At 51.4% G+C, this 12,008-nt stretch overlaps 1 protein-coding gene across 2 annotated transcripts in view; it reads left to right on the top strand.

Annotated features, from left to right (window-relative positions):
- The window catches only part of LOC130391475 (intermembrane lipid transfer protein VPS13B-like), a 64,206-nt gene that overhangs the window by 36,184 nt on the left and 16,014 nt on the right, over positions 1-12,008 (top strand). Inside the window, exons 9-14 of one of the 2 annotated variants that reach the window (XM_056601630.1) lie at positions 558-733; positions 4,564-4,734; positions 7,893-8,100; positions 8,402-8,587; positions 9,051-9,197; positions 10,796-11,085. In XM_056601630.1, coding sequence (XP_056457605.1) covers positions 558-733; positions 4,564-4,734; positions 7,893-8,100; positions 8,402-8,587; positions 9,051-9,197; positions 10,796-11,085 — 1,178 coding nt within the window. Of the gene's footprint in view, positions 1-557; positions 734-4,563; positions 4,735-7,892; positions 8,101-8,398; positions 8,588-9,050; positions 9,198-10,795; positions 11,086-12,008 lie in introns of both variants that reach the window. The other variant, XM_056601628.1, reaches the window with a different exon arrangement.

Below are 12,008 nucleotides of genomic sequence, written 5' to 3'. Positions count from 1 at the left end.
TAAGTCCGCTCAAAGCCCATTTCATCATTTAGACATTAAGTTGAGGTTTTGTTTTGAAACCTGTTATTATTGTGTTTGGCTACGGCAGCTGCAACGCCAGTCCAGGAATTAACACCCGCAGTGATTAAATCTACCCCAGTGTGCAATTACGCTAGTGTATATTTACACATAGGCATCTACTGCTTCCACTAGGTAACGAGAACAATGTGTTATTAATTACCTACACAAACAAAGGCCTAACAAAACCATGCTCACACAAAGCGTTCCAGGGAACTAGAGTTCCACAGCGTGTAAGGAAATGTCACCCTTTGGGGAATTTGATATTGATCCCAAAAAACGAACATTTATCCAAAAGATATTAAATAAACACATCATTGATTGCCAGGGAATCAATCCAAAGGTCCAGTCCCCCGGACGCTGATACTTGTTTCTTTATAGATACTGTTAGGTCAGGGGTACTGCTATAAAGCACAGGGTCACACAGTGGTCAGTGTGTGTTAATGCGTGTAGTTTCTGCCTTGTAGGCTCTGAGTGTCCCCATCTGCCCGTGGTCTCAGGTGGTGTTCAGCCCCTTGTTCGTGATGCGGAGCCACCTGCCGGACCCCGTCATCATCCACATGGAGAAGAGGAGCCTGGGGCTGAAGGAGAGCCAGGTGATCCAGGGCCAGGGCCACCAGGAGCCGCTGCTGAACACAGAGGCCGACCTCACGCACCACCTCACCTTCCAGGCCAGGTAACATGGAAAACTACTCTACCCACAATGCACCAGACTCAGAATTCATAATCTGTTTTAAGTGTATTCTTTAGTTTTTTGTTTTTTTTATGCAATAGGTATTGTTGTTTATGGTCTTTGTCCAAAGATAACCAATAAAGGAACTGCTTTACCTTTTGAATCCACACACACCACACACAAATTCCTCTTCTGTAGCAGGTGGTATGAAGAAAAACACTCATGGGTAAATATAACATATTAGGACACGACTGCCATGGTATCTCTAGAGACCTAAGGCCCTAAGACATCGCAGAGATAGCTACCAAGGGGACACATGAAGAACCAAAGTCATCCATCACTTCTGAATCAAGGAAAAGACTGTATAATCCCTAAAAGAGATCCAGTATGCAGACGCTTCAAAATTAAAAAAAAAAAAATTGTTTTCCTCTTTAAATATGCCCCCTTCTATTACTGTCGCTGTTCCCTGAGGTATGGTGAAATAGTATATGAGGCAAATTTGGGCCAATAGTTTTGGAAATTAATTCAGTTCCGATCCCAGGCACCACCTCATGCTCACTACCGGTAACCCATGCTAACATCCCATCACTCGCCCTGTTCCCAGAACTCTGCCCATGTGTTCTCCCGTACTCACAACGTGTCATGTTCTGTGGAAACAGGAGAAACTCCCCCGTGCTGGCACCATGCGGCGTCTGAGGGGCCATCAGGCGCCCCACGCTTCTGTTTTTGGTGCGGCACTCACGCTCAAAGGGATGACACCCTCACTGAGGAGGGGGGCCACTGTCTCAGGTTCCCACAGCGTCAGCAGTCCACCAGCCAGCCACCGCTGGAGGCTGCATGCTGCCAGAGCCCTGTCCCTGGGTCTGCCAGGGGGTGGGTGGTTGGAAAGGAGGCAGGGAGGCAGAGAGGGAGGGAGGGAGGGCTGACAGGAGGGAGAGAGAGAGAAGGAGACACACTTTTTATTGTTTTTATTTCACCCTTGCGTTGGCATGTAAAACGTATGCTTCTCATGCCAAAAGTACCCCATAGAGAGAGAGAGAGAGAGAGAGAGAGAGAGAGAGAGAGACTTGACATTCACACCACATACTGATGACTATCAGACAGCATCAAGGGTACGGGGGGTTATTCAGTAGAATCCAGTCCATGTTTTCATAATAAGAGGGAAGCGAATCGTTTCCGGACACTGGTGCGTGTGTGTCGGGTACGTTTGTACATGGTAGAGGAATGAGTGTAGTGTGTGGGGGTGGATGAGCACCGTATGTGTGTACGCACCCCTGTGATTGTGTGTGGCCTATGCCCCTGATCTGTCTCGGTCAGACCATGTTTGCCCGTTCCAGTGTGAGTGTGACAGTCCCCACCGCCTCATCACAGACACTTGGTCACGCAGACATCACAGGGACTGTTATTTGGTCTCCGTGCTCTTTGGGTTTTTTATTTATTTCATTTTTATAGCAGACGGTGCCCACGCGCGGACATGTTGTCCGTATCGTCTTGCACCAGAGAAAGCTTCTCAGACACCACAAGCTCCAAACAAGCTTTGAGAGGACCAGCGTCACCCTGCTCCCACAGCGTCTGCCTTGTCTCCCCGTCGCTGTGCTTTGCCGATCCCTCAATGGAAAACAAATTTTCAACGCAACTTAAGCTGATTTGCCATCGCTACGGACACTTTGGTGGTCATCTGAGACTTAATAAGTTTCACAGTCATTTGCACACGCTGCAAACTTCTAGGGTTTCTAAATGTATTAATGTCGTACTGTACTTGCGACGAGGTTCATCGTTTTACTTCGATATGTGTCTTGTTTCATAGAAATTAGTTAGAGTAAAGTCCTCGTAAAACTCAAGGGTTACATTTATCAGTAGAAAGGCCTTTTCCTGACTCACTGAGCTGGACAGGATACAAATGTTCGGTAGTTTACATGAAAGGATCTTTAAGCAAGATCTCTATCCCTACCTGCTCGTTAAGACCCTATAATGGAATTTAACTTGTTGTGGGGTAAAAATGCATCTCCTAAATTTCCAAATGGTAATATTAAACAAACACACACACGCGCACAATGTTTACCGATATTCCTACTGCACATCTGTGTTGTGTTTGACGTGCGTTCCCTGGTGACGAATCCCCCTTCTGGTGCTGTCTGGCCGTGTTCGGAACATGCAACTGGGAAACAGCGGGTTGAGTCTAGCGGTCCCTCCCCCTCTCCCCCTCTCCCCCCCGCCCCATTAACCAGTGTTTAGGTATCTGGTCGCAAAGTTTGTTTTGATGCTGACTGCCATAAAGCAACCGCGGCGGACATGCTGTGACTGGGGATATTTCTGTATTCTGTTGTTGTAGGAGGGGTCATCATCGCTCGATCTCTGTCTCTCTCTCTGTCTCTCTCTCTGTCTCTCTCTCTGTCTCTCTCTCTCTCTCTCTCGCCCATCAAGGCCCGGCTCGGCGACGAATAACCGCTGCGTCTCTTCAGGATGTCGACCACAAGGCTCCTAGTGTTTACGAGCCGTCCCCTGTAGAGACCGCACCAAAAGCGGCCGTGTCGCTCTGCTCTTAACGCCCCCGCCCCCCCCCACTGTCTCATCATCAACCGAACCCCCCCTCGCTTGGTGTTCATGCCTCATCTTAGCACTCCTCCACATACTCCGCCACCACCCTGTCCATTATTTTAAATGTCTCTTTAGGCACACTCAAACACAAGCTCACGTTCACATAAAACCTCCTCTTGAAGTCGGGAACATGTCTCTCTCGACCCCCACGTCCCCGTCCCCCCCCCCCATGTCCCCTTCTCCCCAAATCCCCCGACTCCGGGGCTGATCCAATCAGAGCTGATCCCGGTGCTGTGCGGGCCGGCAGCTCCTCTTTCCTTCCTGTAATTACACATAACTGTGGCCTCTAATGGACGAGGTAGCGAGAGAGGCCGTCTGCGGTCCAATCCAAACACAACAGAGAGAGAGAGAGAGAGAGAGAGAGAGAGAGAGAGAGAGAGAGAGAGAGAGAGAGAGGTTGAACCAGAAACTGTCCCCTCCATCCCCTTCTATATGATGTACCGTCCATGACCGAATATGATCACCACCAGAAGCATCCTCTCGTACCCTCTCTTCAAACCCTTCACACACACACTCACACATCCGCAAGCACGCACACACGCATGCAAAGCTTACGGTTCCTCTTCTGCTTCTCTTCAAGCAGACCTGTAACCAAACAGGCCCTGGCGTCCCCTGTTCAGCACAATAGGCTCTATTAATAATCTCCCTCCCGGGGGGCTGAGTGGACCCGACTCCTTCAGCCAAGTGAAACTGGATGCCCCCCAAACACAGGCTGCCATTAGACACTTTGGACAGTTTGTTTGTTTCAAAGCCATAATTGACCAGTGTCTGGGGCTCCACAACCCAATAGGATTATTGACTGCTGCTTAGCCTCTACTGTGACCGTGGCGAATTACCACTCGCGGGAGGAAAAAGTGCAAGGCAGCGGGGGGAATCGAAACAAAGGGAGAGATTCAACTCCTCGTTGAGGTTTCAGGGGACCCGGGGAAGGAGGGAGGTGAACCGGGGGTCGCTCGGTGCGCTCCCAGCCAGCGAACAATGCGGACGGTCACCGACGGTCGCAAGATGTCTCCCACGGTTTACGAAGGCCGACGTTTGCGCCGTTCATGTCGTAGGCCACAAAGTACACGAGCGCTCTTCGAAGCCGTCAACCACATGACCCCCCCCCTCCCCACGCCCCCCCCCCCCCCCCCCCCCCCCCCCCGTCATCTCCCACGGCCCGCCAAGAACCCCCTTCACTGGGCTGCCATGTTCACGCCGCTGTGTTGTGTCGTGGTTGTGTTCGCCTCCCCCAGGGAAGAGGAGGACGCCTCCCACTACGCCGTGCCCATCTCCACCGGCCTCATCAAGCAGATCGTCAACAAGGCGGGCGGGACGGAGAAGCCCCAGAGGGTGCTGGAGGACTTCTACGGCGCCACGTCCACCGCAGAGACGCCCTGGCCCTACATCTCTAAGGACACGGAAAGGTATGTCTCACCCCAACGCCAACGCTGACCCCGCCCCCTCAACATGGTCTACCACAGGGTCAGGTAGATGAGCCGCGAGCCATTTGCTCATGATCCACAGAGAGAGAGAGAGGTTTGCTCAACGCAACGTTCATGATGGGTTCGACTCCTTGCTGAGAGACATGTCCTATTTTGTGGGTCCATGTATATGGCGCCAACTCTGAACGCATCAGAAAGACAAAAAACGCCACAAGCTTGTCTCTGAGGATGCGTTATGATGTTCGGTTAGCATCATGTTTAGTCTTTAATGGGATTCTGCCCTCGAACTCAGTGTGCGTTGCCCCTAGATGTTTTTAATAAATCTTGAAGCAAGCATTAAATTATTTTGGAGGACACTCCAACCCCTTGGCAGAAAGATCCAGAAATGCTCAAGACGGGTCTTTCATACCAGAGGCTTCTCTTTAATTGCTGTCTCTTTGTTCACATAATGAAAGCGTGCCGCTGCGACACGGCAGATCTGTGCAGGCTTATACACAAGCAGGCTTCCTGCTGTCCCCAGCCGGCCACAGATTAGGGCTGTCACAAGCAAAGTCCTCCATGCGCAGTTGCGCACACATGGCAAAGGGCTTCACATTCCCTCAGAACTCAGCCCGGGTTCCCAAGCCCGCTTTTGGTTCGTTTGTGTGTTAAGGAGGTCTAGTGTATATATATGGGTGTGTGAGTGTATGAGTGTGTGTGTGTTTGTGTGGGTATGTCTTTTATCACAAGGCAATCACATCTTGATAGCAGTAAGCACAATGCTTGCCCACATCCTCAGCAAAAGGCATGCAAATACATACCCACACAGACACACAACCACACACACACACAAACACAAACACTATAAGGCGCTCAGACGCATGCACACAATGTACCACATCTCTGCTACACATGTGGCCTACCTTGATATTTCATACATGCATAGTGGTCTTTTAAGCGCACACACACACACACACACACACACACACACACACACACACACACACACACACTGAGGTCCCAGTGGATGGTTGATCTGTGGTGGTTTTGTGCTGGGTTTGTCTGTCAGTCAGACCTCCCTCTCCAGCCAGTGATGTTTGCCCATTAAAACACGAGCCCAAGGGCAAGGCCCGTCCTCTGTGATGGGACCTGACAGTTTGCCCAGGACTAAAATGTCCAATACTTGTTATGAAGGAAGAGGCAAAGAACAGAGTTTGACATCAAAACAATATCTTTCAAACGGACATGGTGATTCGTGTCGGCTGACGCGACGTGAGGTATTAGCTGGTATATTTGTCTTCGTCTCCTTTCAACGCGGGGTTGGTGTGTTGTTTGGAAAGAGAGCGCAGCATTGGATCCACCGGACTCCTCGGGTGGGGTTGGGTCAATATTGTGTCTTCAGGGTTAGAGGAAGTTTAAAGCGTAAATGTTGTTTCATTCCCCTCTGTTGGGAGTTTCAAGGCAGTGGGGCACCTCAGCAATCACAGAACAAACATCTTATACTGGTGGGACGGAATGATGCGTGTGTTTGAGTTTGGGTATGTGCGTATGCATGTGCATGCGTGCGTGTGAGAATAGCCCTGAGGACCGGCATCCCAGTGTTGGCAGGCCCTGCCAGAAGCTGCCCAGCTCATTTCTCTCAATTAGCTCCGTAATGTGATTCATGAGCCCTGCCCTATGCTGGGCCCTTAACCTTGAGGTCATGAAAACACACACGCGCGCACACACACACACACACACACACACACACACACACACACACACACACACACACACACACACAGAAACAGACACACACACACACACACACACACACACACACACGCACACACTGTGTGTGTCATGCTCTACATGCACGCTCTACATGCCCTTGCGTGCTGTCATGACCTCACACCACAGAACAGTCACAGCGGGGAACCGACTCAGACAGCGCTGTGAAGGGTTATGTTGTGAAAATGATGTGCACTACAGGGCCGGAAGGCTTGGCTAGGTAGGAGATGAGTGCCCCCCAGGGCGGAGGCCGGGCATGGGGGACTTTGAACCTCCGGGCTGAGTGAACTGTTTGTCTCCCTCTGGTTGTGTGGCGCCCAGCTCTGTTTAGGAGTCACAGAGACCGCCACGGCCATGAAACGCCTGTGGTAGCAGTCGTCGGGCACATGAAAAAGTGTCCCTGTTTAGGGCTTCTCTGCCCATGTACGATCGGAGCCTTCTCGCCCAGATGCCCGGTCCACAGCTGTTTGGATCGGCATCAGTTGTTTGCAAACAGTTGCTGTGTGTGTACGTGTGGTTTCACAGGAGGTTTCCACTGTGTTAATGGTCAGTGGAGCGTGACTGATGTGGGAAAAGCGTTGTTTATCTACATTACATTTAAATGCCCTTTTATGATTGTCAAATGCTCGGTTTTTCTTTTTTTGGCACACCCTAAGACAAAGGACAGCACAAACCGAGAGAAATTACAATGCCTTTAATCTTGTGGTGGTGTGGACGGGTTTGTTCGCCAACACAGCCATGTGGTCCTGTAGCATTACAGCACTACAAGTGGGTTTTAGGGTATTATGTATTTATAGTAATATGTTTTGGACTGCGTTCAGAGCCTTGATGATCTAAGAGCTCACCACATGACGGCCCAGCGCAGAGTGCCTTCTCGTCTGTCTTACTGGTTGTCTTGCTATTGTCTTGAATGTCAGCACTCATATTGACAGTAGCAATAACTGATCTGGAACATCAAAAATTATCATATAAAAACTCCTTATACGGTGCTGGAGGTAAGATTTGGCATTTCAGTGCAGGTTGATAGAAATGCTATAAACTTCTGTCAGTTATAAGTGAGTGAAAAGTGCTGGGAAGAGCATCTCTTTCAAGTTGACTGAGACTGAGACTGAGACTGCTGTCTTTCGCCTCTATGAGACTATTTTGATTTTAGAACACTCCCGGCTCAATTCTTTCTTACCAATCAAGGACTCTCTCCCCTGATTGGTTAGATGAATCTATCTTGCCTGTCAATCACAGGTCTGTGAATGCAATGCTTCCCTTCCCATTGGCCTTAATGTTGTTTTATATTTAATACTTGTCTTACATAGAAGTCAATGGTTCTTGGCCCTTCCTCCTATTGACCCCACTGCATTACTGCCACTAAGGGGCTGTGTGTTTCCCCCCTGCAGGAGCGTCCTGGAGCCCGTGGCCCAGTGGGACAGCCCCATGCAGGTCAAGCTGTCCTGCTGGAAGGGGGGCCTCAACACCCTGCTGGTGGAGCTGCTGCCCTGGGCCCTGCTGGCCAACCACTCCCGCTGGGACCTGTGGCTGTTTGAGGGGGAGACCATCGTGCTGCAGATCCCCGCGGGCAAGGTCATCGTGCCGCCAAACTTCCAGGTGGGTGGACGGCCCGGCCCCTACCCTCCGCTCTCCCTGGACTCTGTATGGGAAGGCCAGAGGGGTACAGGGGGTGTGTTGTGTCTGAAACTGCTGCCGTGTTTCTGGTCGCCAGTGTTTCTGGTCGCCTGCTCGTGCAAGACGAGCAGGTCAGAGTCAGGAGCGCTGCGCATGCATAGGAACAGCTGCTTTGTGTTTGATGAGTCCTGTCGTTGTATTGGAAGGGAATGTAAGTATGTGCATCCCTCACGTCGTTCACTGTATCATCTTGGACCTCTTATCGTTTGCCGTCCTCCAGCAGGCCTTCCAGGTGGGGATCTACTGGGCCCACACCAACACGGTCCACAAGTCCAGGGCGCTGAAGCTGGTCCACGAGCAGACCTCCCCGCGCTGGAAGGAGGACAGCGGCAGCGAGATGTTGACCCTGGATGAAGAGGGCTGCGTGGAGGCGGACATCCCCCTGGGAGCCCTGCCCGGAGGCCAGAAGGTGAAGGCCGTGGCCAGGGCATAGCAGAGTCTAACGCTAAGCTACAAGATTTGATGTTTGTTGTTTTGAAATAGACGTTACTAGAAATTGCCGTGTGAAATGGATTTCAAAACAATTCACAGACGTAAACATACTTTACATACTTTATTGTCATACTTTATTGTCCCCGAGGGTGAAGTTTGTGACTGATAGAAGAACGGATATGTCATTACTGACACTCATACATTTATCATTCTAACAAAGTGAAAATCTGTTGAATCCTGCAAGTGGTCCATTGTACAGTGAGATTTACAATGAATCTGCTCCTCATCTGAGGACACTTGGGGATTAACTACGAGGAAGCGAGTAATATCCTTGCTTTTTGCAATTCAATACAGCGATATTCATGTATCGCTTGTGATCAACTCCAGTGTTAAGTGGTACCGTACCCCTAACCCCCCCCCCCCCCCCCCCCCCCCCACAGGTGTGTCAGTTCTGCGTGTCGTCGGTGGTGAGGCAGGGCATCCAGGTGCTGCAGGTGGAGGACCGCACCATCCTGCTCAACAACACCTCCCACACCATCCACTACAGACCCCTGCTGGCCCACCGGGCCCTGGCTGCCACAGACCAGGTACCCACACACACACACGCACCATGCACACGCCCTCGCCCCCAAAGACCAGGTACACGCACACACACACGCACCATGCACACGCCCTCGCCCCCAAAGACCAGGTACACGCACACACACACACACACACGTCTGCACGCACACACACGCACGCACACACTATCTGAAGATTTTACCGATCATCTATGGGTGCAGCCTGTGCTGCACGTACACTTTGTTTCACAGAGTGAACACATTTGTTTTCACATCAGGCTGAGGTTATACCCTGGCTCAGCCCGCCAGATTCACTGAATTGTGTGTTTCACTGCATATTTCCGGGTCTAATTCTGCTGGGTTTATTTGGCAAGCAAGAATTCCAAAAAGATGAAAGAGGAGGGGGAAAAAAGAAATAATACCACATATGTAATAATCTACAACAAATAAATTCAACATCTGAGTTGGATAAGAGAATAAATGCTTGTGTGTGTGTTTTGTGTGTCGCTCCAAGACAGCTGAAGTCTCTGAACTAAGCGGAGCGCACACACGTACACATGCATGCACACACAGTGCAGGGATATATCAAGTCATTTTACCATCAGATCAAGTTGCTCCCCCCACCTCTCTCTCCCTCCCTCCCTCCCTCCCTCCCTCCCTCCCTCCCTATCCTCATCATCATGGCTCTCACCATGTGGGCCATGGCACTTCATGGAGACATTAGACAAACACCCAGAATTGGATGCAGGTTTCCCCTCCACCCTTCTGTCGCTTTCATCTGCGTGTCCCCAAAGGCAGCGGCGGCAGCATCGCGGTGACATCACTCATCCGTTCCCCAGATCCTCTTGAAGGGAGATGGCATCGCCTGCCAGTCACCACTAATTGACTGAGAAACCTTTAAGGGAGGGAAAAAAGAAAAGAGCGCTGGCAATGGGCTTAACAATAACACCCGCCGCAAACAAGGGCAGGAATGTCTTTTGTAGTCGTGGGTTAATCATCATGTTCAGGGCCTAGGCCCGCAGCCCTCGCTGCTCACTGGCTGCTAAACCAACACAGCACGGCTCCTCTGCTACTCATCTAGCGCTGGGCTCGCCGCGCACCAGACCGGAGTGCAGTAACACGGCGGCTCTGCACTGCGTCTCGTTCTGTCACATCCTCCAGCATGCCGTTGCTGTTCCTTTTCTTCTTCTTCGTCTTCTTCTTCTTCTTTTGCTTCTGAATCATGCCGGTACCATCTTGTATATTCTCTTTTATATATACTCCCTTTTATTTCTCCTTTGATTCTGATTTGCTCCGTCTGGTTCTTCTCTTTACTCTCTCTCTCCTCTCTCTCCTCTCTCTCCTCTCTCTCCTCTCTCTCCTCTCTCTCTCTATCTATCCTGACTTTTACTCCTCTAGTTCGACTCTTCCTCTTCCTCACACTATGCACCTTTCCCTTCTCCTCCTCCCTGTCCTCCCGCCTCACCTCCTCTCGGTTCCTCCCCTCTCATGCTGTGTTTCTCTCTAATGTGTGTGTGTGTGTGTGTGTGTGTGTGTGTGTGTGTGTGTGTGTGTGTGTGTGTGTGTGTGTGTGTGTGTGTGTGTGTGTGTGTGTGTGTGTGTCTGCCTTGCTCCCTCTCCTCCAGGCTCTGGATCTCCCTGACTCTGCCGGGTTCACCCTCCCCCCCACGGTGGGGGGCGGCCCGGCCACGCCCTGCTCGGTGCCCTGCTGGGACCAGCTCCTCAACGGCCCTCAAGGGGAGGTGGTCTCCCCTCTGCCCCTCAAACACATTCTCTTCAGCCTGGATCCCAGGGCCCTCAGCGCCGGGGCCGGGGCCCCGTGGAGCCTCCCGGCCCTGATCCGAGCAGACTTTCCCAGGAAGAGCGTCTCCGTTCCGGGAGAGACCTTCGCCGGAGGAGGGGGACTGATCAGCAGGTGAGTGGAGCCGGTCCTCTATCATCTATAAGTAAGACAGGGAGGTAGGAGCCAGGACACGACTTGCCCCCCCCCCCCCCCCATCCACACCCACCCACTCACCCCTCGAACCTCATCTATTGTTGCCAATCGTCAATGAAAAAATGACAATCAGTTCATACAGCGATCTGTCACGTGTGTTAAGCTCCGCAAGCGGTGTGCGCACACTGCCCCTCCACACTGATGTCACTGTGAAGGGGCGACCTCGGTGTGGACGTGGAGGGCTGGCACACGCTGCATCACGCTTACTGTCAATGTGGCTCAGGGCCCCCGGCGACACTCAGTGGAGTCAGCGGTTCAACACGGAGCCACGGAGCACTGCGAGAGCAATGCCCTCATCGTTTCCACTGCGGGGCTCCCATTCTCACTCGCTCGCTGTCTTCCATCTCGTTGTCCTCCAAACGGTCCTCTTTTCTTTTCTTTTTTTCCCTCGTCTTCGTCTCCCACTGCGTCTACTTCTGTCTTTCTCTTTTTCCTCTGGGCCGGTCTTCATCTGGGGTGGCCCCACTACAAAGCTCTTTCAGGACTCTGTTTGGACAGCTTCCCCATTACAGGGAACACAGAGAGTGTGCGTAATTAGGGCCCGAGAGCAAAGGGATTTTTATATCATGGCTTCCTTCACAGATACATACTTTTGTTCTTTGATTGGCCAGCTGTGCTTCAGTGTGTGTGCATCTGTGCGAGTGTGTGTGCGGGTATGTGTTTGTTTCCCTCTAGTGTGTGCGTGTTGTGTGTGAGTATGTGTAAGTGTCCCCGCGCGCGCGTGTGTGTGTGTGTGTGTCCGTCGACATGAACTTGTGTGTCACATAGGAACCCAATCACGCACACACACACATACTCAGGAGTTTTAAACGGGAAAACACACACAGATGCAACGCCTGTGT

The sequence above is a fragment of the Gadus chalcogrammus genome, chromosome 11 (assembly GCF_026213295.1).
Source record: "Gadus chalcogrammus isolate NIFS_2021 chromosome 11, NIFS_Gcha_1.0, whole genome shotgun sequence".
Taxonomy (NCBI): domain Eukaryota; kingdom Metazoa; phylum Chordata; class Actinopteri; order Gadiformes; family Gadidae; genus Gadus; species Gadus chalcogrammus.
The sequence above is the reverse complement of the archived record's forward strand: the minus strand, read 5'-3'. Positions and strand labels throughout refer to the sequence as shown.